General features: G+C 38.9%; 1 protein-coding gene across 3 annotated transcripts in view; it reads right to left on the bottom strand.

The window, feature by feature from the left end:
- Window positions 1-2,051, bottom strand: part of FERMT1 (FERM domain containing kindlin 1) — a 39,736-nt gene that overhangs the window by 11,003 nt on the left and 26,682 nt on the right. For all 3 annotated transcript variants that reach the window (XM_084622523.1, XM_084622524.1, XM_084622522.1), the window contains 2 exons: window positions 940-1,064; window positions 27-133 (listed from right to left, as the gene is read on the bottom strand). In XM_084622523.1, coding sequence (XP_084478649.1) covers window positions 27-133; window positions 940-1,064 — 232 coding nt within the window. The remainder of the gene's footprint in view (window positions 1-26; window positions 134-939; window positions 1,065-2,051) is intronic.

Raw genomic sequence — 2,051 nt, 5'->3', positions numbered from 1 at the left:
TGTGCTTTATGTGTCTCATTACTCACATTATCGCATCTGAAATACACTTCATTCATGCCATCAGCAACAGGAACGAGTAATTTAATTCCAAATTTTCTCCCGGCTACATTTACATCCGGTACAACTTCACATCCTAAATGACAGAAGGACAAAAGGAAATGAAGGATACATGTATTTAGTTCCTGCTCCTCTGACGTTAACTATTATCGCCATGGAAAGGCTGTGTTTAAATGACTGTTTCTGAGATCTGTGGGCAAGATTTTCAAACATTAGCCCAAAGCGAGGCACCTAAATGACTGGTCTAATTTGCAAAAGTGCTGAGCACCTGCAGTGCTAAGAGCATGATGTTTAACTCAACACACAAGGATGTCTGAAATCCTCAACATGGATCTGAGCATTATAAAGGAGATGTGTTTAGTGGAATAGGGTAACATTTCCAAAGGCACCTAACTGATTTACGAGGCTAAGGCCCATTTTCAAAAGTGACTAGTTTTGAAAATGGGTCTTTGGCACTTTTTGGAATTTTACCCCAAATCCTCTATTACCAGTTGACTCCCCCCCCCCCCCCCCCCAAGGACAGAGGTGAGAATTTGCCTTAAACACACAGTATAAATATTTGGAAACAGAAGTGTCTCAAAGAGAGGGTCTGATCTTCATCTTCTCTCAACTTCCACTGAGTTCAGTGGCCCTCAGCACTTTGCAAGTCAGGCCAGATAGGCTCGGAACACCTTCTTTGGGGCTAACACCATTTGGCTGGGCCTCTTTCTGCAGGTAAAGCCTGTATGATCAGGCCCCAAACAGGCCAATATCTGTAAACAGCTGTAGGATTAAGTGCTACCATATTTATCTTTTAGTATACAATTTACAATGAATTCTAGATTAATTTTTCCATACTATGAATGAAAGAGTAAATATGGTAAAGGAAAAACAAATGCCTACCTTTTAGGTTTAGCTTCTCAATGGGTTCCCCCTGCCCAGCTTCCTTGTTTTTAAAATAAGATACTGAAGTGTCTTTAAAGACAAACCAATACTGCTTGAAGGCTTTTAGCGTTAGCTTCTTGGGCCTACAAATAAAGAGGATGTGAATCAGTTTTATGGCTTATATTGCAACCTACAAATCACTGGGCCATAGACTGCTCTCAGATACACCAGTATAGACCCAGAGTAGCTCCACCGAGGTCATTCATTTACTGACTTGAGAGGAGTTACTCATGATTTGCACTTTTGTAAGTGAGAGACAGCTCAATCCCCATTGTCCAGAACAAACTCCAAGCTACCCTGAAATCCAGGTATGTTTATACCCAGAATATTGATGAAGGTCCATTTTTAAGTTTTACATTAATAAAACAGTATCAGTCTCTTCTAAAAAGGCTAAATGAGGTTTTGTCTGATAAATACACTACTGCTAATACAACATATACATTAATTCTGATGCTCCAGATGGTTTCCGAGGCCTTGTCTTTATTACAAAAGTTGCATCAGTTTGACTAAATTGATCTTTACTTAGATTGTACGATCTCTGGGGCAGGGACTGTCTTGTTGTTCAGTGTTTGTACAGTACCTAGCACAATAGGGTCCTGGTCCTTAACTAGGGCTCCTAGGCACTATAATAATAATAAATAATCATTTTAAATCCATCTAGAAGAACTGCTGTAAACCCCTCATGGACACACACTTAAACCAGTTTGACTCTGGCTTTAATCAGTTTCATTTAATTGAGTACTTTGCCAATACAAGCTAAACTTCTTAAACCAGTTTAAATGCATCTGCCTTAGGGAGGAGTTGCAATTGTTTAATTAACCGAGTAACATTTTCTCCAGGACTATCCACAACTTGGGTGCGATTCTCGTCTTGTTTATATTGGTCTAAATCAGGAGTAACTCTACTGAGAATACACTAGCAAGAGGAGGATCAAACTTAATATGTTTGAAGAGACATAATCACTATTTTAAGTTAAAAACATAATCTGCTTAAAATACCGTTGACTTCAGTAGTGAAACCCTTCATGTCCCAATACTAAAGTTATGATCAATCTTTAAGAATTACAGAAC

Source organism: Lepidochelys olivacea (genome assembly GCF_965140295.1).
Source record: "Lepidochelys olivacea isolate rLepOli2 genome assembly, chromosome: 3".
NCBI classification, from domain to species: Eukaryota; Metazoa; Chordata; order Testudines; family Cheloniidae; genus Lepidochelys; species Lepidochelys olivacea.
Note: the sequence above shows the minus strand (reverse complement) of the source record. Positions and strands in the feature narration are given on the sequence as shown.